At 33.7% G+C, this 23194-nt stretch overlaps 1 protein-coding gene across 33 annotated transcripts in view; it reads right to left on the bottom strand.

Annotated features, from left to right (window-relative positions):
* Positions 1-23194, bottom strand: part of Rims1 (regulating synaptic membrane exocytosis 1) — a 505606-nt gene that overhangs the window by 93895 nt on the left and 388517 nt on the right. For 14 of the 33 annotated variants that reach the window (XM_070012108.1, XM_070012139.1, XM_070012109.1 and 11 more), the window contains 3 exons: positions 21874-22056; positions 20723-20835; positions 3805-3917 (listed from right to left, as the gene is read on the bottom strand). In XM_070012108.1, the coding sequence (XP_069868209.1) occupies positions 3805-3917; positions 20723-20835; positions 21874-22056 (409 nt within the window). Of the gene's footprint in view, positions 1-3804; positions 3918-13193; positions 13280-13639; positions 13671-14332; positions 14438-16519; positions 16550-20722; positions 20836-21873; positions 22057-23194 lie in introns of those variants that run through there. The other 19 variants (XM_070012115.1, XM_070012118.1, XM_070012120.1 and 16 more) reach the window with 5 other exon arrangements.

Raw genomic sequence — 23194 nt, 5'->3', positions numbered from 1 at the left:
AAGAGGCTGATATCTTAAGATCATGATTCATAGCCAACCAAGGAAGAAAAGTACACGAGACTCTTATAATTGATTAACCATCAAAAAAAGAAGTGTAGCTGTGGCTCAAGTGGTAGAATAACAACATTGATTAAAAAAAAAAAAAAAAAGCTAAGAGAGCCAGGTGCTGGTGGCTCATGCCTGTAATCTTAGCTATTCAGGAAGCTAAGATCTTAGGATGAAAGCCAGCCTGGGTAGGAAAGTCCATGAGAGTCTTATCTCCAATTAACCACCAGAAAACCTGAAGTGGTGCTGTGGCTCAAGTTGTAGAGCTCTCACCTTGAGCTAAAGAGCTGACAGACAGTGCCCAGGCCTAGAGTTCAAGCCCCATGACTGACAAAGACAACAACAAAAAAAGCTAAGGAACAGCTAGTACCCAGACCAGAGTTCAAGGTCCCAGTGTTGGTGCAAGCATGAGCATACATACACACACACACACACACACACACACACACACTCTCTCACAGAGTCAATAAAGGAGACAGGCACCAACAGCTCATGCCTGTAATCCTAGCACTCAGGTGGCTGACAACTGAGTATTGTGGTTTGAAGCCAGCACAAGCAGAAAAAGTCTGTGAGATTTTATCTCCAATTATCTAGCAAAAATCTAGAAGTGGAGCTGTGGCTAAAGTGGTAAAATACTAGTGTTGAGCAAAAAATGCAGAGGGACATCACCCAGACCCTGTGTTCAAGCCCCAGGATTGACATACAAGCACACACACACACACACACACACACACACACACACACACACACACACACACACACACACACACACACACACACACGAATTACTAAAGAAATAAAGTTTGAAACACAATCTATATTACATTCATGATAATATAGGTACCTAGCTATAACAATAAAAGAAATCTTTAGAAAATAAATTTTTTAAAAATGTTAGGTGTAAAAGAATAAAAAATGAAAACAACAGTTTTCATTATAAAATAAATTTGAATTAACTAAAATGTCTAGAATTTTAAAAAAAAATCATACAGCAATCTATAAATTTGTTGTATCAATTCAGGACAAATGTAATAAAAATTATAGAAGCATTAATCCAAAATATGGTTATAGCAAATTAGTTGTTATTTTAGCTTAATTATTTCCATTTATATAATCTTCCAAGTTTTTAAGCTACCTTACTGTTGCTTTCACTTTTATTGGAACTACAGTCTAAAATCATTTTAGGTGCTACAGACATATCAACATATTCACTTACAGTATATATGTGAATATATATGTATAAGCATATATATATGAAAGCAATGTATATTTTTAAAAACAATATATCCAGATATAATGAGAGGGAAGAATGGAGGGAAAGGAGCTGAGGAGAGACAGAAATTAAAAGCCATATGAGAAACTAAGTCAGGCTGGTATAATGTGTGTGTATCAGTGATAGACAAAGCAGAACCAATGGTACCCAAGTCCAACAGCTTTACTAATGGGGATAAATCACCTCCATTCTTCATGGTAATAAATTAGGTAAATGAGTAATATAAATAGAAGAGTTTTGGTTGTCTTTAATTTGTAACTTTCTATGAGCTAGGAAATTTTTCATCTTCCAAATCAGGTAGCCTCCTTTTGAGTGACAAGGTCTTCCAATGTAATGTTGGATTAAGAATTGTACAACATTTCTTTCTTTACGTGTTTCCATTAACTGATTAGTGACTAGAGTCCTTGCTCAAAATGACACCAAAAAGTATTCTTCAGTCCTAGTCCCTTACTATTCTATTTGATTTCAATTTTGACATAATACTAAGAAATCAATAAGGATTTCTAGCTCTAATGAAACCTTCCCAGTTAAAAGGATTCAAATAAGTGAATCTAAATGTGAAAGGAAAAAAAATCAATTCCCTACCTTCTAGTTCTTACTGCACTTGTCGATTTTTTTAAAAAGTCAAGGATAATATTCATGAAGGAGAGATAAGGAAGCTGATTCACTGCACAGGACTGGCAAAGGATAACTCAGAAATTATGGTCCTTTGCTTAGCAATCTTCTTTTTGCTTTATGGATTTTTTAAAATAAGTTACTGGAAATGCTTTGGATTTGGGGAATGTTCAGGCCTCGCTGAGTCACACTGGCATTCTGCATTGTCTTGATTGGATACCTTTTTTCATCTATCTTAGGGTGTTGTTTGATAGATTGTATCTAAAATACTTGTCTCACTCTGAGGGGGTATGGATGATAAATTATATTTTGTACCTGTTTCTAATTTTTGTACTAGTCACTGAATATGCATAGTGAACTATATTATTCTCAAAACTAGGGTTTTTCAGACTATATTACAAAGTACCTATAATAGATTTAATTTAGTATTTGATTTATATATCGATTTAATATAATATTTCCTTTTATTGCTGATGTCATTACTGCCAAGGATTAAATAACAAAGATGGACCTGTAATAATTTTTGCCATTTCAGCAGTATTATAAAAGTAAGACCACTGTAAAAATGAGATGTACAAGTCACTATACTGAAAACAAACTTTACAACTTTGAGGTAGGGGAGAGAGGAGTTGGGGAGGTGGGATGGGAAGGTATGGTAGAGGAAAAACAAAGGAGGGGGTAACAATTCTTGATAGGAAATGTACTCATCGCCTTACTCATGTAACTGTAACCCTGCTTGCTGTACAGTATCTTTACAATAAAAAATATATATTAAAAAAAATAAGAATTTGGGGCTGGGAAGGTGGCTCAATGGTAGAGTGCTTGCCTTGCATGCCTGAGGCCCTGGGTTCGATTCCTCAGCACCACATAAGCAAAAAGAAAAAAGCCGGAAGTGGTGCTGTGGCTCAGGTGGTAGAGCACTAGCCTTGAGCTGAAGAGCTGAGGGATAGTGTCCAGGCCCAGAGTTCAGGCCCCACGACCAGACCCCCCCCCAAAAAAAAATAAGAATTGGGGAGGGTGATGGAGTGACACTGATCAAGGTGTAATTGTACTCATAAATTGATATATTGAATTAACACTTCCTTATACAACTACTTAAATAAAAATGAATGTAAAATTAAATACTAGAAATGAATTAGAGATAACATATAAACATCAATAGGTAAATTAATAAGCAAAGTGGAGAACATGCAAAAAGATTTAAAGAAAACAATAAAATGCATACAAAATTATTCAATAAAGTATAAAAGTCTATGGTACTTTAATTAAACTTATTAGATAGCAATTTATAAATGCCTGTTTTCCTGTAAGTTAATACCGAAATATAAATTAAGTGATTACTAGCTTTTGAAATTATATGACTTTCAGCTTCTAAGGGTTTGAAATTAGATACTTTGCTTACCAAAGTCAGAGAAATAAAAACTATCAAATAATATGATTTTTTGTCATTAACAAGTATCAATATTCAATATGAATCCCAAATAATATTTAAGACTATACATATCTATTATGACATTTTACACGCAAAGAGACATTCAGGTAATAAAATGCCTTCATATACCCTGCTTATGTCTGTGAATTTGACTATTAACTAATATCAACTTTAATATCAACTCTTTACGCATTTTAGGGAAAAAAAGTAAATCCAAGTTCCTAATACATCTTTTAACCATTATGCCTTATGAAAATATCAAGAGGTGAGAGAGGTTTTCCCAGGCTTTGGTAACTCATACAACTCAAGCTTATTATTCAATAATAACTTCCCTTATATTTCAGGGCTTGCTGATCCTGTCTGCTACATACACATACATACACACACACACTATGCGACTGGAAAGGGGAGAGTATCATTTAGACACTTTTGACATTACCTTGGAATATTGCTCGTGATCAAGTTCTTGACTAGAACCAGACCCTGTTGTCTGCTTAAATCGATGCACTTTCATTTTCATCTGTCTCGTTCGCTCTTCCACTACTAAGCTTGCTGCAAAAACACACAATGAAAGCCTATTAAAACATGGGAAACATCTTTCAGAACTGAATGGTTTAAGATTTTAATGCTTTGAACAAGGTTCAAGTAAATAAATGTCCAAAATAACACGTGATTAATAAATCGAACAAAATGCAAACTACACAATAGTAGCCACTCTTAATGTCAAGATGAGCATGGTTCAAATTACATAGAATGGTGACCACAAATGTTAGTAACAAATGATCAAAACTCTAGTTCTTTAAATTCAAATCCCTCTATGACTGATTATGTAAGACCAAATTTAACTGTTCAAAGATCTTGTCAAGTCAACCAACTGGTTGTTGATTGTATGTTTATAGAGAAAATGAATTTCCATACTTTACACATCACACATATATGTACATGCTTACATGTATGTACAAACCATCCTCTGCTAGTAGTATCACCTAAAACTTGTTTACTTGGAAATCATCTGCTTTCATGAGTCTACAAGTAGTTTCTGACAGTATTTTCCAGTACTAAACATGGCCTTGGATAAAACATTATCTTTCTCATTTTCATGGCTCTGTATGATTAGTATAAAATTCATAAGTCCTGAAAATAAGATATATTAACTCTTTAAATAATGATATGTAAAGAAATAAGATAAGCCTTTGCTTATCTCCTAAAACAGCAAGTATGGCTGTTTAGGAAAACCATAGTCTTCAATAAAGTATGACTTAAATTGGAATTCATTATAATAAATCTGGCTTTAAAACTGTCTTTAATTTCTGTTTTTATAAATGAAAGGGAAATTAAAAGTATAAGCTGTGTGCAGCTTACACCTGTGTTGAATGAGACCTAAGTTTATTTATTGTTGGTCAATTTCCCAGACTAGTCAAACTACAAAAGAAGTGTTAAGGTTTACTTTCAAATTTTATTTTTATACTTATCAAGTCCTGAGGCTTGAATTCTGAGACAAGGCGCTGTCCTTGAGCTACTTCTGCTCACCTAATGTTCTACCACTTGAGCCACAGCACCACTTTTGGCTTTTTGGAGGGTAGTTTTAGTGGAGATAAGAGTCTCACAGACTTTCCTGCTTGGGCTGGCTTCAAACTTTGATCCTCATATCTCAGCCTCCTAAGCAACTAAGATTACAGGTGGGAGCCACAGGTGCTCAGCTAAAGGTTTACTTTTTAAGATAATAGTGGTGGTGGATGTGGTGATGTGTGTGTACAAACACATGTAATACCAGGGGAAAATGGGAAAAATTAGCAACCTATGTTTAAATGTTTATGTCAGTGTTAGTATGCCTGATTTACTTGACTTCTGATTTCATCCCTTACAAGAATATTAAGAATTTGACAGAATTTTCTATCATAAAGTGCCTAAATATGGCCTATCATTTTTCATTAACAAAGTTGCTACTACCTTTAAAAATTAAGTACATAAGTAAATTTATCAGGTCAAGTACAGATTGTTTTAATCAAACTTTTATTCATACCAATACTATGCTATTAGAAGTTTTATCCTGTCAATTCAGTGAGTTAGACAGAGACAAGATCCATTTCTAATATACCAGGGGCATGAGTTAAAGCAATGACACACACTTGTTTTACTTCTGACACAATAAATGGTGACTATCATTACGACAGAAAGATGGTTCAGTGAAGAGCTGAACATAAAGCAGTCCTGAATTCATTAACTACTCAACAACATAGCAAGTCAAGGTGCAGTACAGATTCTACATCAGAGTAACTGCAAGATGAAACAAAGTTATTAGAATGTGTTATATCTGCAGGAAGCCATATGCAATATAAAAAAATGAGTTTATATCTGCTCCTGTCTCTTGTAAATGGCACAAGTACCTCGGGGAACTGCTCAGCCATTTGTAGGGAGCTTTGAAGAAGCAAGAGGGTCTATAATCAGTTACATTCTATACTTAAAGCTTAAACTAATTCAATTTAGTAATTTAACCTTCTAAATGAACAGATTTAAAAGTTTACCTGTGCTCACCAAATGATAACTTTAAGAATTTAAAAAGTTTTTTTTAGTTCACTTTTATTACTTGTAGTGTGTGTGTGTGTGTGTGTGTGTGTGTGTGTGTGTGTGTGTGTGTGTGTGTGTGTGTGTGTGCATGCTGGTACTGAGGCTTGAACTCAGGGCTTGGTGTTTTGTTTTCCCTTGGCTATTTTACTCAAGGCTGGTGTTATGCCACTACCTCCACTTGCTGCTTTTTGCTGGTTAACTGGAAATAAAGAGTCTCACAGACTTTTCTGCCTGGGTTGTTTTTGAACCTTGATCCTCATATCTCAGCCTTCTGAGTAGCTTAGGGGAATGGTTATGAGCCAATGGTGCCAGGCTAAGTACCTGTAGTTCTTAGGAGTTGACGATCCAACCCTCAGGATTAGTCCCTAAGAGCTACTTGTTTAAAGCAGTTTTAAAATGGTTACAGTGAATAACCATGGCAACACAATGTCTTATGTCTCTAAGAGGATTATTTATGATATGGTTGCATTTATATCTTGCAAAACTCAAAACTAAATCATAAGAAACTGATTCCTAAATAAAAGTTATCTGAAATTTTTAAAAAATTGACTTCAATCTTATGTTCTACAGGTAATTAGTATACTAAATGTATTTTTAAAGAATGCAATGGGGATATTGTATAAATAATTTGATGTGGATATTGTGTGTGTGTTTGTGTGTGTGTGTGTGAGAGAGAGAGCGCTCGCGTGTGTGCCTCAGGTGAAGCTCTATCAGTTGAGCCACAGTTCCACTTTTGGATTTTTTGTGGTTAACTGGAAATAAGAATCTTCTTAAATTTGTCTACCCAGACTGCCATCAAACTGTGATCCGCAGATCCAAGCATGGTGGCTAGCTAGGATTACAGGTGTGAGCCATCACTAACCAGCTGCAGGCAGTATAGTATATTTTAAATGTAAAAAACTGAGGGGAAAAGTCTCCAAATTAATATTATACTTAAAGTCAAGTTGGAACCCCTTGATTCCCATCAAAATTGAAGTTGCTAATCTCATTTCTTGCTCATGAAGTCCAAAAATAGAAGCAAAATACAAATAGCTTATTATTTACTTTATATTATTATACAATAGTGTATACATTTTTTAGATATTTTCAGTATTTCCAGATAACATGTATTTAGTGCTTAATCTGAAATAACTGTTTTGTACAAGTTTCTGTGCTTCAATAACATTGTTTTCATAAGTACTGGAGCACTTCAGTGTGAAAGCTGAAGTTCTTGAACTTTGTTAGAAATTTTTATTTTTTACCATTTAATTTCTCAGCTGTATATTATGAAAGAAAATGACATTATTTCTAAATTATAGGTGTACCAAGGTAAATACTAAGGCCAATTTATCAAGTAAAATGGAATATTTGTAACATAATTATAACAGAAGATATTATTGTACTAATTTACATTATTTACATAAAGAATATTCGTCAAATGTGAATTAAATCGCCCAAGTATGTCACTATCAGTAAAATGAACCAGGTCCCAGAGAAAACTCAGAGAATTATTTTCACTTTGTAAAGCATGATTATTATCATTTAAGTTTTTTTATTACATTTTGTCTATTTAAATTCTAACAAAATAATAAAATATAATAAAAATAATAAAATAGGAAATATTTTCCCATATCTATCCAAATCCTCAAATTGAATTCAGACTTCAGGAATAATTTGAATGTTAGTAGTATCAGAAGCTAACAAAATCATTAAAATGCTTTTAGAAAGATTTTAAAAATAGACATTAGAATTTTAAGTTCTTAAAATTTTCCTAACTGTTGCATAGCAAAACTTTAATAATTCCTTTCATTTTCTCCAGTAATGTATTTTTATTTGGTTTTTGATAATCATATATCATACAGTCAAAAAACATAAGAACATTTCCTATATACTATTTCAACTTCAATAAAGACTAAAGTAATCCTATGTTCAACAATTTATCTCCCTTAGTCCCTATGATGTAATTGACTGCAAATTTACAAAAATGTCTCTCTTGAGCAAGTTGAAGGGTCAAAAAATTCTCTATAATTATAAGCTGCAAGATATGACTTATGTTGAAATTATTTTACTTTATAAAACATTAATTTACCAAAATATATTAAACAAAATCCCTTTTTTCATTCCAACTTATGCTCATTTTCCTTTCCAATTGGACATATTTTCAGAGGAATCTACCTATGTCAAAAATACACCTGAGTTAAAATTAAGGAAGTATAAAGCAGTATAATTTTTATAATTAAAATCACAGCTGTGAAATCAGTTTTTTGGTCTTCTAAGTTTCACCAAAGAGAATTCTGATTGGAACATGTAGGAACAAAAGAGTAAATCTACTTTACAAAGCAAAGTAATTTGTTACAATTTTTGAATGGAAATTGTGTTGAAAAGACTCAGAGTAAGAAAGTTATTTCTCTTTTCATGTCACATGCACTTTGAGAATTCCTGACCTGGAGAAAACCTGCAAATGATTTTAGCCTGTAAATAGATTCACTATAGATTCATGATCATGGCAAATCTATGAAAAAGCTGAACTCATTTACATATTTTCAATATGTATTTTAATATTATCAAAAAGGCCTGTGCCTGAAAATTTTTATTTTTATAAAAGCTGAAGACTGTAGTTTCCCCTCTAAAGAAAAAGTGTTTATTTGGGAAACTGCTTTGATTTTTCTAGGTATTTGTAATTTGCTTAATAATACTATACTCACAATTTATTACTATTACACTCTGAACATTAAACATGTATAAATATATTTAAAATGTTTTTTCTTTTTTTAAATTTTTTTCTGATTTAATTTAACCTAAAAACAAATTTGCTCAGATCTCAATAGGTATACTTCCTTATACCTACACCTAGATACCAATGGCTTACACCTGTGATCCTAGCTACTCAGGAGGGTGAGAGTTGACAACGAACTGAGTTTTGAAGCCAGCTAGGGCAGAAAAGGTACTATCTCCAATTAGCCAGCAAAGAAGCTGGACTGGAGGCCTGGTTCGAGCGGTTGATGACCAGATATGAGTAAAAAAGACAAGAGAGAGCATAGGCCCTGAGTTCAATGCCTGGTACCAGCACAGATATATACAACGTTTAATTTCTCTCCTTTAGCTAAAAGTTAACATGAATTGGAAATATCAAATGTTGTGTCTGTAAGGAGAAAGAATCTATATAGTAAATAATAATGAATAAAGTCTATAAAATGATATATAACATTATATATAGATGATATATATATAAAACATTATCTGTGTGATTAAACCCTCTAAACTTTTCAAGTGTTCCTGTGAAATACAATTGTAAAAAGACGATAAATAATGTAAGTTTCTATCTTAGTAATCATATTGGAGTAAAATGATAATGACCATTTAATTTTTTTAAAAAGTTAACTTAATACTTGAGACAAATGTGATGTAAGATAACATCAGGACTGGATAATTAAGCCCATATGGCCAACGAGGAGATACAACCACATTTTATGAATAGAAAAATGTAAGTCTTTGCTTCCTTGCTATGTGGCAATACAGTGAGCTTCTGGGATTGGTAGAGTCATTCACAGCCTTGCTCCAAAGTGTCAGGTCAAGAAGAGAAATGAACAACCCTCATCTATGGAAATTATTGTCAGGTCAAGAAGAGAAATGAACAACCCTCATCTATGGAAATTATTCAGTAGAATGAGGTCCATGAGTGAGGCCACATACAATGCCTTGCTTACACTTCATTATTTGAAGTAGTGTATTTTAAGAAGTTCATGAGAGTGGAAAATCAAACACAAGAAACTATGTAGAGAGATTAGATGAAAAAGATTTAGCTAATGGAATCATATTCAAACTCTACAAAGGCTAAATGTAAAGACAAATAATAGTAAACTGGTGCTTAAATACTCTATAAGTAAGATGTTTTTGGAATTGGAACATTTTAAAATGCAAAATCAGACTGGTTTTAGATAACAGAGATGTTCTGGAATTTAGAGAACTAACAATTGTTAAAAGTGACAAACATGCTTTAATCAGCTAGAAGCAACATGGCAAAACAGTAAATGGGAATCAACAAGAAATACAGTCGTAGAGCTATTATCAGTTCATGAAGTGATTTCTCTGCTAATTTTTGATAAAACCCCTATACAGTTTTTTACTTTTTGTTTTATTAATTTGATTTATTTAATGTTATTTAGATTCCCCATTCATTGCTTAGAGAATCTTTCATTTTGTCTCTCATTTCAATAGGCTATGACTAATATGTTCACACTTTTTTCACATTTGTAAAAATGGAAAAACTACTGTGAACATGTCTTTTACCAATTCACAGCAATGGTCTTAATTTGCCAAATTACTCAAACTGTAGGAATTAAGTTTACTTAAGCAGTTGTATTTTATAATTTTTATAAAATTATATTTTTATAATCTTTAAATTAAAAATAAGATAATCCCTTTAATGTTTGACCTTATTTGGGGAATTACGTAATTTTCCAGGTAATACTTATACAACTTCCACACCAAACAAATAAACTTTCCACAAACATCAATTTCTTTAATTAAATTTTGTTTTTTGCCAGTCATGGGGCTTGAACTCTAGGCCTGGCCTCTGTCCCTGAGCTTTTGTTTGAGGCTAGCACTCTACCACTTGAGCCACAGCACCACTTCCAGCTTTTGCTGAGTAATTTATTGGAGATAAGTTTCAGGGAGTTTCCTGCCAGCATTGACTTTGAACCACCATCCTCAGATCTTGGCCCACTGAGTAGTTAGGATTAGAGGTGTGAACCACTGGCACCAGGCTTCAAATGTTTTAAATATTATTACTTTATACAAATGCTTGTGTTCTGGATCATTTTTTTCTGAAGTAAATTCATTTTGATTTGCAAGCACAAAAACATTTCAAACTGATTTCTTTATGTCTGTATCATTCCCTTGGATCTTTATGCAACAATACTATAAACAATGAAAGAAAAGATAGTACATACCCAGCATGAGAAACACAAAAGGCAACAATAACACTTGTTAAGTGAAAAAATGCCATATTGGCTTTAGATAATTGTTTTAGAAAATAATTTATTTTGTATGGCTGGATAGTTGAAATGGCACCTTGGCATAAGGTGAAGAGGGTAGCTGTACAAATAAGTACGCAAATCTCACTGCATTATCTTGCTCATTTCTACTAAAGAAAACCCTGTACAGCATGTCTAATCATGGGTGTCATTTCTCAGTGTCAAAACCATGGAGACTCAGAGTAACACAGAAAATGCCTATCCTTGCCAGATAAGACAGGTCTTGATGAAAAATCTATCTTCACGCTTTTGTGTTATACAGGCTTTTAAAAACATGTGCAGGTAGTATAAAGGAGCACTGTCTTGTTTAGGGGGTCCTCTTAATACAACTCTGGAAAACAGCTAGCTGTGTAATTAGACTTGGGGGAAGGAGCCAGCAAAACCAATCATTGAGAGGATCATGTTTATCCCAAATGATCTCTAACAGGATTTTCCATCATTTTAATTATTCCACTAACACTAATGGCAACAAAATCTAACTTGAAAAGCCCAATGTGCCATAACTTTGTTAACCTGAACTTTGACTGACTCTTCCTAAGCTATAATATTTGAGGGGCAAATACAATTTTATAGAAAATAGATCAAAGAGGCTGTCCACAGGAAAAAATCTATGTGCCTTCCCTCCCTGTCCTCTCCCGCACAGCTCCAGCCACACAGAAAATTATGAACCCTCCATACTGAGGTTAAGATTGACAATGCCACCAGCTAGGATGCTATGATACAATGATGCAACTTCCAATAAGTCATGTAAGTAAGCAGGGGTGAAAACCACAATTTCTGAATTGGTCCTCCAGGGCTGTTTCAGACTTTGGATCCAATAATTAAAACAATAAGGCTTAAATGACATCTGTGTTTGTGAGGAAAGGGAAAATAAGATGGAGGATGAGGAGGAAGGGAGGAGGAAAAAGAGGAGGAGGAGGATAATGGATGAAGAGGAAGAAAAGAATGGGAAGATGAGGAGGAGGGAAGGGAAGAAGAGGAGAAAGGAAGGAAAAGGGGAAGAGGGGGAGATTGAGAATGAAGAAGAGGAGGTGGAAAAGAAAAACAAGAGGAGGAGGAGGAGGGAAAGAAAGAGGAAGAGGAGGGGAAGGAAGACAAGGAGGAGGAGGAGGAAGGAGTAGTGAGTGTCAGAAAGAGAGAGAGAGAGACCAGGAGGCAGACAAGAGATTGAGACACTAAGACAGAGCTGGAGGGAGGAGAAAGATGCACAAAGTTACAGACAATTTTGTTTGTTTTTTGTTTGTTTGTTTACTAAATACAGCTCTAAAAAAAGAATCTCTAAACATCTGTTCAGAACTATTCCTAAGTTTATAAAAAGTAGCACCTCGGGGATGCATTAACTTGCACTTACGTAATCTTATGTGTGGTTGTGTTTGCATGAAGTGCGTGTGCGCGTGCACGTGTGTGTGTGTGTGTGTGTGTGCACGTGCATGCGCACACACACATATATATGTATCAGGGTCTTCTGCATATTCAGTAAGCACTTTCTCATGAAGTGGCATTCCCAACTTTTTGAAATCTTACCTACAATGCAAGAAATGATTCACCTGGCCCATTATGTTATTTGCTAAAGAATAATCAAATGTAAATAAAATTAAATCCCTTGCTACTATTTAAGCACATCTTACATAATGTAGATATAAAAAATACACAAATTAATTTACATAGTTCAGTATAAGTCAATATATAATTTATTTCTAGTTTTCTCAGTGTAGCACACTTTGAAATAGGTTATCAACTACCATTTTTACAAGAAAACTAATGGAACAGAAAATTAGTAAAATTCATATATTCACTATATATACTAATTATATTTAAGTTTAAAGTAAAAGTTCCATAAATTTATTTTGTGTAATTTCACATTCAAACCCAAAAGGTAATTTTAGCATTTAGCATAGAACCCTAGCACTTAATACAGTTGTCTAGAAAAAAATCCTTAACTTCTATCTGGTTACAAAGAGTACAACATATTTCATCAGTGAAATGAAAAAAAATGCTATTTTCTCTTTGTCCCTGTTGACATAAGTTAATTACCTGGACACTAGTTGTCTTTGTTTACCCGTATGCCTGAATCACATATATTTTTATCATAAAGCAAATTCATATTTGCAGACAAGATAATGTGATGTTTTCTGTGATGACTCAAAATTACTCCCTTTAGCCAAAAATTTAGTGCACTTATGAAATTGTATTTTCTAAAGGCATATAAAATAAGAAATTTATGACAATAACATTTTTTTCTCACCTGGAAGTCATTTAATTTCTGGTTCAGTTTGATCTTCTTAAATCATTATTTCGATGCCCCAAACTACATTCATGGGCTCTTTAAAACTGTCCAAGAAATGTAGCAGAGAGGGAAAAATTGGCTTACTTTTAGAATGAATAATTGAAAATAGGCCTAAAAGCAGTTTGTGAAACCTAAACTCATTATCATCTCTCAGCTTTCACCATAAAAGGAGTGAAAAGGGAAAGTGAAGTTGTCTGAACGCTAGTTCTAAGCCCTCAGTTCATCTCAAGACCAACACTGATCTATTCAAATTCAGTATGTCTTTGTTCTCAACTTGCCTGGGTAATTTGAGGGACAAGCCAGGAGTAAGTTAACCGCTGGTGATTAGTTGAGTTGCCAGGGGAAGTTAAGGATAATGAAGGGGGTTTCTTAAGATGAGGGTGTTTTGAGGGGGAGGATATTACCATTAACAAGGCCCAGAGGGCAAAGCAATAGATGTGGAATCAAAATCTGGAAGTTTCTCAGTTTCCTGGTTACCTTAACCACCCCATGACTCTATTTCTGTAAAACATCTGTTGCTATAGTGATGTTCATATGTTACTATAGTGATGTTCATATGCATGAACATTAAGTTCTTTTTTGGGGGGTCTGGTCATGGGGCCTGAACTCTGGGTCTGGGCGCTGTCCCTCAGCTCTTCAGCTCAAGGCTAGCACTCTACCATTTGAGCCACTGCACCACTTCCGGCTTTTTTCTTTTTTTTTTTTTTTTTTGCTTATGTGGTGCTGAGGAATCGAACCCAGGCCCTCACGAATGCAAGGCAAGCGCTCTACCACTGAGCCACCTTCCCAGCCCAAATATTAAGTTCTTGACAAAGGGTATCAAACTGTTAGGGGACCTGGAGAACAACAGGGTGAAGTACAAGGTTTTTGGAGGGAGAATTCCTTATCCTTCCATTTGCCAATTGAATGACTGAGCTGGAGCCAAGTTTTAATTCTCAAACACTGAGATTTCACCAACATGCTTTTGGCTGAATCATCAGACTTCATAAATTCTACCATTGATGCTAGTAGCATTTTACATTTCTCTTTAAGAGGACTTACAAACGTATGCTGGAAAATTAATACACTGGTTCTTTAGATGTGGAATGGCTAAGTACCTTAGTTTGCCCAGAACTGTCTTGGTTTCAGCAATGCAAATCTTCCACATCAGGAAATCTCTCAGTCCCTGGCCAATGGGGCCATTGGTTGTACAACGAGTTCATCTACAAATCATCAAAACACTTTGAAAAAAACTCTTGACTTTATGTCTACACTTTCTGGGCTTCAAGAGCCACTTCTGATAGCTGAATTGTGCTTCCTTAAACCCCAGAGAAAAGAGGCATCCCAGTCTGTTGGTTTATGTTATTTTAGAAGCACTTTAGATAAACCTCTTTGGTTATTTCTAGTTAAATGAGAAACGTCTGCGCTCTGTCTTGAAGGACAATTTGGAAGGATGATGACACTTATCAGCTGGAACATACTGACCGTCCAGAACAAAAAAATAGACATGCTCTATAATAAGGAAATAAAAGTGCATACATACTTCATGCAGATTTTGTTATATCAAATGATATTTTGTTTGGATAAGTAAATTACAGCTTTGGTTAATATTGCCATACAGGTCTAAATGGAAGAATTGTTTTTGCTTTCTTTTGGATATTGATTTAGGGTTATATGTTGTATTTCCAATATAAGGATATTATCGTGACAAAAATTACCATTTAAAGCTAACAAAATTCATCTGAATCTGAGAACAAGTATATTGGCTCTTGTGTAGTATTGAAAATAAAGTTGTTTCTGATAAATGAATTAAAAATGCAGGATTCATATATCATCATTCATACATTATTTATATATCATTCACATATCATTCATATATCAAGGATATGTGAATATCATTCATGATATCATTCATGATATTCATATATCATATATCATGTATCAAAATATCATGTTTCATGGCATATTTCATTTTTACTGGTATATAGTTATTACTTAGGATTTCACATACTATACAAGAATATTATACTTTTATATTTATGCCTTCAGACTAAAACAAATAATTGAATATTATCTCTCATTTTATGTACTATCATGGCTCATATATCCTGGATAATCTATAAGTTGGGGTAATGTATTTGAGATTTATTTTTATTAAATTAAGATAGATGTGTTAAAACTAAGGACCCTCCTTGGTAGTCTACTACTGACTAGTAGTATTAACAGGAAAATCTCTTCATCTCCTTGAAGTTGTGTTTCCTCATTCATAAATAAGTATGATGCTATTCTTAGTACTAGCCTTGAGGGTTACTATGGGCAACAAATTAAGTCAACCAATACACTTTCAAATTCTGAATTAATGAACCGTTATTAAACTATTACAGCTTTATGTAATTTCAATGTTATAATTTTAACTTCAATGCGTATTATTAACATTGTCGCACTAAGTTGGAAACTCAATTCCATTATTTGCTTATCAATTAATGATAATATTTAATAAGAAATAGCATGGGAACAGACTTGAGGTCAGCTTGCAGCCTAGTGGAAACTCAAGGGCAAAGATTAAAAATATAGAATCCAAAGATACAAAGGAGGAGGTCAGCAATGGATCAATACATCAACCTGAGGGATTTTTTTTCATGTGTATCTCAAAAGATAGAATCTATGGGTATTAAAATGATATTGAGATTTGGAAGAACTGCCTTCCAGATGCCTGAGTGGGTTTAAAAAGTTCACTAAGGTTCATGTACATGTTAAATCCAGGTAATTTCTGTCTGTTCATTTTGAGGAGATATTATCCTGAATAGAAAGTAAGAACTTAATCCTTTATGTATGAGAGCAGGCAATGAAAACAAAAAAAAATGAAACAGAAGCAAATAAAGAATATGCCATGTATTTTGTTATAAAATATTAATATATATTATGCATTATTATTTTCTACAGAATTGATTTTAATCATTACAGTGGATGAATAAATTTTGAAACAAAGCTATGTTAGTCTTAAAGTGATATTTTCAATCACTACTTTACTTATGTAACCTTACTTATGTAAGTGTAACCCCTCTGTACATCACTTTGGTAATGAAATTAAAAAATTATAAAAGTATAAAAAAGGGAAAAGTGAATTTCCTCTTTGAGGTAAACTACACACAATATTTAAGTGTCCTATAAAATCATTCCAGAGGGGAAAACTACCTGTCAAATAACTTTTATTACTAGATCAAGAAATACAGTTATATAACTCTTGCATGTTGTAAAAGAAACATAATAGTAGTAAATAGTTAAAAAGTTACACTAATATTTACCTTTAGTGGAAGAGTTATATTTTTCTTGTTCTTCAATGAATTAAATGCACATAATGATGGAAACAAAAGAAAGAAATCAGCAAATTTATAGTTAGACATGGAAATATGAATTAACACAATGGTATGAGCAGTAAAATGCATAACACATAAAGTGACATGATAAACTGCAATGACCAGCCATGGGGGTGTCTCAAATATGGTACTAAAATCAATCAAAGAAAAAAAAGTGAATACAGAAAGATAAAGATTTAAAATAAAATGAAAATACTGGGTAAAATATGCTTAACATTTAAAGAGTTTTTTCTTAGTATTTTTCTCATATTTTAAGAATTATACATTTTAGCACCATTTTCACTAAAACATTTCAACTTAATCCATCCTGTAGTTTTATATTGTAAATACATTAAAATCATGCACAATATTCATAAAACTTTTGCCATGAAAAATGGAATTCTGTACAAGTTGAAATAAAATAACTTCAATAAATAAATTCCATTTTTACTAAGAACAGTATACAATTTATTTGCCTCATGGAAACTATCCTGTAACATTTTCTACATGAAAAAATTCTTTTAAATTTCTGTATTTTTTCTTCCTTGTCATATTAATTTTATTAAAGTATTCCATACTAAAATTACTTTGTTTTGCATATTTTATTTCTTAGACATTTCATAAAGCTTTTTCTCTACTCAAGTTAGCATAGTATTCATTGAAGTATCAGGGCCTCCCTAGAGAATTTTGAAGATGACTACTCTTAAGAGTTTTAGGCAGTGTAATTAATAAGCAACTATAATGTTCACAATTAATATGCATACCACTGTTAGTTTGTGAATGATCTTTCAATACTTCTTTAGAAGACATCCAAGTGAGCACAAAAAAAGTCACTGATATGTTTTGAAACAACACACATTCTTATGCAATCAATGGCATTCAGCCTTGTTCTATATAAGTACTAAGGTGAAATACAGTGTTGAAATATAGCCAAAGAAATTCCGTAAGTCTTTGCTTTCATCTTTCACTATTGTGAGAGTTACTTAAGTTACAAACTACTACTCTTCAACTACTTTTGTCTCAAAATCTTTATTGTAGCAAATTATTTCTTTATTGTAGCAATTATATTCCAACATGACCAGATGTCATACAGAAAACAGGCTAGCATTTCCTACTTGAAAAAGAAACTTCAAAGTACTTTTTCAAAAATTAATAAACTGAAAGGAATGTTTATTAACATATCTTGTTTCTCTTTTTTTATCGTGTGTGCTGGTTCTGGGGCTTGAACTCAGGGCCTGGGTACTGTTCCTGAGCTTTGATGGTCAAGGTTATTGCTCCACACTAGAGCCACAGCTCTACTTCTGGAATTTTGGTGTTTATTTGGAGATAAGCATCTCACAGACTTTCTTGCTAAGGTTAGCTTTCAACCATGGCTTTGAATGAGGGTTCTCATGTCTCAGCCTTCTAAGTAGCTAGAATTACAGGTGTGAACCACTAGCACCCGTCTAACATATCTTTCTCTATGCTAGCCTTTAAAACAGGAGGTATTGCTTTTATGGTACAAAGATAACATTGTCGACTCCCTTTACAAGAAAAACAAATTGTCATACAACCTAAAACAATAATGCAAAGAACTGTTTGCAGAAACTTTAGGAACAAAATTATTTTATAAACTATATTAAGAAGTTTTACCACTAGGAAGCTAAACCTTCAGAAATATGCTCTTACCAACTGGTTGTTTAACAAATCTATTAATAAATAAAGTTTTAGAACTCATGAAACCACCCTGTATTAAAAACAAAACAGAAAAGACCAAAAGGAATTCAAGGATACTAGAGGATTAATGAATTACAAGCAAACTGCAGTCAACATTAAACCTCAAGTAAGAAAGAATTAACGTTTAGGAAATGCATTTGAAAGAAAAAAATAATATAATGCTGTAGCTTTAAGAAAAGTCAAATCCATTGTGAGTAGACTAAGATAAACATGAAGGAAAACCCATGGATCACATTAGCAGTTTCCCCTTGAAAACGTATTTTATAAGAAGATAATATAGACAGTCAGATCATCTACAAGAAGTTCCACACATACATTAACATCGTAAGGTAACCATATCTATTACACTTATAGAAGAACATCTAGGCACATGCTTGTCACCAGTTTTTCAAAGCTTTATCTGCATGACTTTTAAGACCATATACACCAAGAAGGGCAAATGACCCAAAGGGTTTCCTAGTATATTTGTGATATTAAGTATCGAAATAATTCCACCAATGTCACTCTCTTCTTCCACCTCAACTTCAATCCTTACAAATTGATAATTTTTCTGAAAGATAACTGTAAATACGAATACCATGAACAGCAATACTGAGATAACAGTGGAACACGAGATTTTTAAAAATCCAATATACAATCCAACTGATTTCACATGAGCAATTCTTATTTCTGCAGCAGTAACAGAACTAGAGTCTCTCAATATGTTAGAATTATATTAATAAACTTATACAATTGGAACTCATACAGCATTTTACTTGCAACTGGAGGAAATGCAAAGAATTTTGGGCTAGCAACTTTTTGAATATCAATATGATTAGTGACACTGAAAATATTAGTAAACACCAAATTTTGAAGTTTTTCAGTTGTGCAACAGGAGTTCATGAATAACTTTAAAAAGTTTTTATTTCTAAATAAATTTTTTCCAGCTTATACATAGAATTTAACTATCATTAATTTTAAATCATCTTCTCAAAATATTCCCAGAAAATAGAATATCCATTGAACACACTGAATGGATAATTCTAATACATTAACTATTATTGCAGAAAAAACCCAAGAGCTTCACAAAAACACATTTTCTTGATTGCATGAATTATTTTACAGCAACTGTGAAAACTAAAGCATGATATATCAACCGAAAGTAAGATTTTTAAAAAATGCAAACTCAGAATTTACAAAACCAGCCCTACTTACTAAGTTGATTCCTCTAAAAACCTACACACTGTTCTATAATCGAATATTCTGCAAGGCGCATTATGTCATGTAAGTCTATGAAACAATGTTTTCCTTTTCTCAGAAATTTAACAATTCTGATACATTTGATATAACACTTCAATTAAGTGACTATGTACCCAGCACCCTCCACTACTTCAGTAATAAGTAACTCTTGAAAACTATTCAAAATTTAAATTTTTAGTTGTCCCATAGGGATGAAAAATTTCAAATTTCAGTATGTGCTTTAAATAAATCTCCCTTGCATTTATTTTATTTTTTTGGGGGTCCAGTCATGGGCCTGAACTCTGGGCCTGGGCGCTGTCCCTCAGCTCTTCAGCTCAAGGCTAGTGCTCTACCACTTGAGCCACAGCGCCACTTCCGGCTTTTTTCTTTTTGCTTATGTGGTGCTGAGGAATTGAATCCAGGGCCTCATGCATGCAAGGCAAGCGCTCTACCACTGAGCCACCTTCCCAGCCCCCTCTCTTGCATTTATAATAAAACCTCCAATTAGAAAATATTTCAGTAGTTTTACATCTAAAGTAAGGACCACTGTCTAAAAAATACTAAGAATAAGTCCTGAGACATTGAGCACATAAAAAATACTACTTTCACCTGGTACTCAAGTAGTTTCGAATTCAGTTTCAGATCTCTCTCTCTCTCTCTCTTTTTTTCTCTCTCTCTCTCTCTCTCTCTCACACACACACACACACACACACAAATTTTCTTCTTCCTAAAATAAAACAATGCATACTTGCTTAAAATGATTATTGACAAAAGACATCCAAATTTATATTCACTTTTCATGTAAAAATGTAAGATATCACCAATCAAGTGAAAAACTTTAAAATCTAGTAATACATTCAGTATGACTGTATTTAAGTTTTAGAAGTTTGAAAAATAGTGTGTATGAAGTCTTTTAATATCCACAAAATCAAATTGTCCTAATGTTTTTAAGTTTTTAATCTTCTACCTTTAAATCTTTGAAACTGCCTGTGGGGATTCCTCCATCCTGTGAAAGAACCATTTACTCAGCAAAAATTAGCATATACTACAAATCACCAAAACCACATGCTATGGATAAAGTTCTAAAAGGGTTCATTGTTTTTAGGACCCATCAAACTACATATAATCAAAACACTATTTGTTTAATAAAAAAGAGTATCAAAGGGGGAGGTTCTCCACACCAAGAGTTTTGGACTAGGATGTGTCTCTGTGGGATACCTTGTTCTATACTGCCGCTCCTCACCGGCACCTGTGGAAGCTGTCTTCCCCTCCGGCTGCCCAGGCCGCTGTCTGTTGGGGGAGATTGGCTGGAACTTCCTTGTCTTTGCATTCTGCAGACAAAAAGCAGAGAAGGGAGCTGAAATTCCAATACAACCTGACCATGATCTTTTTCTTCTTCCTGTTACTACTACAATAAGCATAAAAGTAACTGAGCCATTGGATGGAAACTCAAATATTTTCATAGATGTCAAAGGTATGTTACAAAAAAGGAACTAGAGTTGACATATACTGTCATGTACTGCTCTGCAGAATGAACTGGGCTGAATCAGACCCAGTTCTTATTAGTTTTCGATGAAGTCCTATTTATTAGACAAATTAATTCTTTCTGTGAGTGATCAACCAAATATATTTAATCACAGCCTTTGGGTTTTAAAAAGACAAAAAGAAAATTAGTGATGAAAGGCTGTTGCCTGAATGGGCTACAACTGAATTGCTACATGCTTTAGACTGCTTATAATTAATGGGAAATTCTTGCTGTAAATCCTTTATTTTTAAGTGGGAAAAAACCTTGAAAAAGTATTTAAGAAAACCCTGGGCACATGCTATGAGATACATTGATGTGGCAATTGAAATTACAAATGAAAATTTGAGAAGCATGCAGACATGTTTCCCTGTCCAGAATTAAAATGACTTGCTGGCATTCAATTATTTTATTTTATGACCTCCAATTTTTTTAAGTGAAAAACTTTAAAATACACTAAGATTTTATGAACACGTAAAGGTTACCTTTTTAAATTCCTCTTAACACTTTTCAAAGCAAATACATATTAAATTCTGAGTCATTTGTCATAAAGAATTCCACATATCTGATAAATTATATATGGATATGCCACAAACAAATGAAAGCACATAACACGGGTAAGTTTGCTTTTCAATGGTAGTTAATTGGCAGGAATTATAGAATATGGCCAGCACAGTGAAGAGAGATGCAAGTAATTGAAGATGAAGGAGAGGTTTAAGTACCACAAAGAGAGGATTCAAACTATGGGTCAAAAAAATGAGTGAAAGCTTGGAGTGCTCAGGAAGGTACAACACCACACCAACACCCGGAGCAGGACATGAATGCTGGCTGGACACTGAATAGCAACCTTGTCAGAAGTGGAGAAGGTGGCGCCGAGCCTCCGGGGGGAAGGTGGTGCATAGAACACATAGTTCTGACACTAGAGTGCTCACTCGATCTGGAGCGAGCGGGATGTTTTCCCCTAATGACTGCTTGACCAGTTGCTCTTGGGGCTGCGTATCCCCTTCTAGAAAGACATGGTGGGAGAACCCTAAAACATTAGGGCCAAAAAAGATCTTCAGTCAGCAAGTTCAAATTCAATTTATACCAACACATATGTCCAAGGAGAAGCTGATTAGTCTGTACAAGATTGTGATTTTTTTCCCCCAAGAACCAGAAGACAATCCATCACACAATTATTGAAATGGAGTTCCAATCAATGTCAATGTCTTGTAGTTTTTTAAGAGGGCTGATCTAGGTTTCTCTATTGTAATAAACCCTTTCTGATTTCTCTGAGGGTAGAGACTTCTGTCTTTTTTCTTTTATTTTAATTGTTGTTGTTGGGCTCTCTCTGGTACCTAAAATATACCTGTACAGATAGCAGGAGCTTAATGACGTCAGGCTGACCAAATGAGGGAGTGAAATTACAACAGTAAGTACAAGACTATGTCAAGGACTGGCCTTCAAGAGGAAATAAAGCACAGAACGATGAGTATGTTTTTTACAGTGCTCGTAAGTTACTTTGCAACCATTAAATTTATGGCAGGAGGACACCTTTTGAGATTACTAAAGCAAAAATAATTTTATACAACTCACTGAGTGGAAATGGCTGATATATGAGTAAGTCACAGATTCTCATATGCACTTAAAAGGTATTTGCTAAAATATCAGCAATTATCTTCATGGTGTTTAAAATTATGATGAAGACATTTTTTAAACTAAAGATTTTAACTGGCAAGTTGAATTGAGATTGCTTTGTACAAATACCTAAAATAATTTTAAAAATTAAAAATAAATAATTAAAAACCAATTTTTGAAGCCAGGCTCTGGTAGTTCATGCCTGTAATCCTATTCAAGAGGCTGAGACCTGAGGATAGTGGTTAGAAACCAGTCCAGGCAGACAAACTCAAGAAACTCTTTGTCTAATTAACCAACAAAGAGCGGGAGGCATGGCTCAATTGGTAGAGCACTAGCCTTGAGCAAGAGCTGTGGCCTGAGTTCAGGATCCAGCATTGATATAAACTAACCAGCAAACTAACTAATATGTGTATACTTATTTAAGACAGTTTCATACTTTCATATTGTTATCATTTTCAGTATAAACAAACAATCCAAATACCTACTAAGTATTATGCTTTCAGAAGGAATGAGGTATCATCTCCCCCTTTGGAAGAAACGATGTGAAATGT

This window comes from Dipodomys merriami, unplaced genomic scaffold (assembly GCF_024711535.1).
Source record: "Dipodomys merriami isolate MVZ:Mamm:240054 unplaced genomic scaffold, mDipMer1.0.p SCAF_89, whole genome shotgun sequence".
Taxonomy (NCBI): domain Eukaryota; kingdom Metazoa; phylum Chordata; class Mammalia; order Rodentia; family Heteromyidae; genus Dipodomys; species Dipodomys merriami.
This window is presented reverse-complemented; position numbering and strand designations above follow the sequence as displayed.